Below are 2,877 nucleotides of genomic sequence, written 5' to 3'. Positions count from 1 at the left end.
TGCTCTACGTGGGTGCCCGCGAGGCCGTGTTTGCCCTGGCCACGGGTACTGTGGAGCTCAAGGCAGCGGTGAGAGGGCCCTGGGTGGACTTGGAGGGGGTGTGTTTTATTTTTTAAGAGTTGGGGGGTTGTTATTTTCAGCCCCCCTGACCCTTTTTTCCCCCTCCCCAGATCTCCTGGGAAGCCCCCACGGACAAGAAAGCTGAGTGCATCCAGAAGGGCAAGAACAACCAGGTGGGGAAGGAATGGGTGATGTGGGGAGGGGGTGGGGACACACAAGTGACACGGCACAGGTTAGGGGGTGGTGCCAGGGCACCCTGGGGTGCCCCCCACCTCAATGTGATGCCCCCTCCCAGACTGACTGCTTCAACTACGTGCGCTTCCTGCAGAGCTACAACAGCTCCCACCTCTACGCCTGCGGCACCTACGCCTTCCAGCCCAAGTGCACCTACATTGTGAGTGGGGAGGGGGCCCCCTAAAACCTGCTGGCCCCCCCATATCCCTCCCACCCTGGACAAGGTCCCCAAGTCCCCCTTCCCTGACTCAGGAGCCTCTTCTAGGGGTGTTCCTTGTCCCTAGGGGTGTCATTCTGTGTCCCCCTGTGGAGTGTTGCTGTGCCTGGGCGGGGGGCTTTGGGGGTGTCCCTGTGCCCATGAGGGTGGTCTGGGGGTGTCCCTGTCCCCCGGAGTGTCATTTAGGGGTGTCCCTGTCCCTATAATGGGTCATCCAGGGGTGTCCCGGTCCCCAGGAGGTTGGTCCAGAGATGTCCCTGTCCCTGGGAGCATCCTTTAGTGTCTCTGTCCCCAGGAGCATCATCCAGAGGGACACATCCCTGTGTCCATGAGGGTGGTTCAGGACTGTCTCTGTCCCCAGGCAACTCACCTCAGGGTGTCCCTGTCCCCAGAAGGGTCACCTAGGGCTGTGTCCCTGTGCTTGGGGCCAGTCTGGGTGCAGGGAGATGTGACCCCCCCACCCACTCTTGTGCCTCCCAGGAACTCTCTGGCTTCACCCTCGACCAAGTGGCTTTCGAGGACGGCAAGGGGAAATGTCCCTACGACCCCACCAAGGGACACACCGGCCTCATCGTGGGTAGGTGCCACCACCAAGCACCTGTTGGGGTTGGGGGGGCCACCCGCTGGGCCCCCCCCGCCCTCCCTAACCCCATTCCTGGCAGATGGGGAGCTGTACTCTGCCACCTTCAACAACTTCCTGGGCACCGAGCCCGTCATCCTCCGCAACCTGGGCCCTCACTACTCCATGAAGACGGAGTATCTCACCTCCTGGCTCAACGGTAGGGTCAGGAGGGGGACAAGGACAACACCCCCACCACACCCCAGCATGGGCGTTACCCCCTCTTTTACCCTTTCCCCAGAGCCCCACTTCGTGGCATCAGCCTACGTGCAGGAGAGCACAGCCAGCAGCACGGGGGACGATGACAAGGTTTACTTCTTCTTCAGCGAGCGCGCGGTGGAGTACGACTGCTACGCCGAGCAGGTGGTGGCCCGTGTGGCACGGGTCTGCAAGGTACACGGGGCGCTGGGCGGTGGGGACAACTCTGGGGACACCCTCCTAGCGTGGCACCGCCACCGGTGGCCCCGTCTTGACGCCGCCTGGGTGCCCAGGGGGACGTGGGAGGTGCCCGCACGCTGCAGAAGAAGTGGACCACCTTCCTGAAGGCCCGGTTGGTGTGCTCAGCCCCCGAGCAGCAGCTCCACTTCAACCGCCTCCAGGCCGTCTTCACCCTCCCAGGGGACAACTGGCAGGACACCACCTTTTTTGGGGTCTTCCAAGCCCGTTGGTGAGTCTAGAGGGGGGGAAAATGGGAACCCCAGAGGGTGGCCTGTTACTGGTGGCTTTCTTCTGAACCTTGTCCCTCACAGGGGGGACGTGGATGTCTCGGCCATTTGTCGCTACCACATCCTGGAGGTGAAGAAGGCGTTTGAAGGACCCTACAAGGAATACCGGGAACAGGCGCAGAAGTGGGGCCGCTACTCGGATGAGGTGCCCAGTCCTCGGCCTGGAGCAGTGAGTGTCGGGGGCAGGTGAGGGTGGTGGGATCCTTCCCGTGAGCCTGACTCTTGTCCCCTCTTGTCCCCAGTGCATCACCGACTGGCACCGCCGCAACGGCTTCGCCAGCTCCCTGGAGCTGCCCGACAACACCCTCAACTTCGCCAAGAAGCACCCACTGATGGACGAGCCCATCCTGCCCCAGCGTGGCCGCCCGCTGCTCCTCAAGAAAGATGCCAACTTCACCCAGCTGGTGGTGGACAGGGTGCCCGGGCTGGATGGCACCATCTACGAGGTGCTCTTCATCGGCACAGGTATCGGGATCACACACCCGCTAAGGTTGGGAAGGACCTCCGAGATCGTCAAGTCCAACCCAACCCCACCATGTCCTGAAGTGCCACACCCATGTGGTTTAAACCCCTCCATGGGTGGGAAGACTCCACCACTGCCCTGGGCAGCCTGACAACCCTTTCCAGGGAGAAATTGTTCCCAAGATGCAATCTAAACCTCCCCTGGGCAAACTGAGGCCGTTTCCTCTCGTACTTGGGGCACCCAGGGAGGGGACCACAAGGGTGTCTCAGCGTGGGGATGTCCCTCACCACGTGCTGTGACCCTCAGGTGATGGGTGGGTGCACAAGGCGCTGAACTTGGGCTCTGGTGTCCACCTGGTGGAGGAGCTGCAGGTTTTTGAGCCAGCACAGCCCGTGGAGAGCCTGGTCCTGGCTGGACGGAAGGTGAGCGGTACCATGGGGAAGGGCTCCCAGGGTGTCCCCCCCTCACTGTGTCACCTCGCTGTGTCACCTCTCCCCTTCTCCCTACCCTCACAGAAGCTGCTCTTCGCTGGCTCCCGTTTCCAGGTGGCCCCGGTGCC

At 62.4% G+C, this 2,877-nt stretch overlaps 1 protein-coding gene across 1 annotated transcript; it reads left to right on the top strand.

The window, feature by feature from the left end:
• Positions 1-2: 2 nt before the first annotated feature.
• On the top strand, positions 3-2,872 carry SEMA4C (sema domain, immunoglobulin domain (Ig), transmembrane domain (TM) and short cytoplasmic domain, (semaphorin) 4C; the record flags this gene model as incomplete). Its single annotated transcript, XM_010007825.1, has 11 exons — positions 3-68; positions 171-233; positions 356-454; positions 992-1,088; positions 1,174-1,290; positions 1,372-1,523; positions 1,622-1,797; positions 1,880-2,024; positions 2,098-2,320; positions 2,625-2,740; positions 2,834-2,872. Coding segments are annotated over 11 exons (1,293 nt in total), but the record flags the coding sequence as incomplete, so codon positions are not given.
• Between the last annotated feature and the right edge of the window lie 5 nt (positions 2,873-2,877).

Source organism: Chaetura pelagica, unplaced genomic scaffold, assembly GCF_000747805.2.
Source record: "Chaetura pelagica isolate M959 unplaced genomic scaffold, ChaPel_1.0 scaffold2482, whole genome shotgun sequence".
Lineage (NCBI taxonomy): Eukaryota > Metazoa > Chordata > Aves > Apodiformes > Apodidae > Chaetura > Chaetura pelagica.
This window is presented reverse-complemented; position numbering and strand designations above follow the sequence as displayed.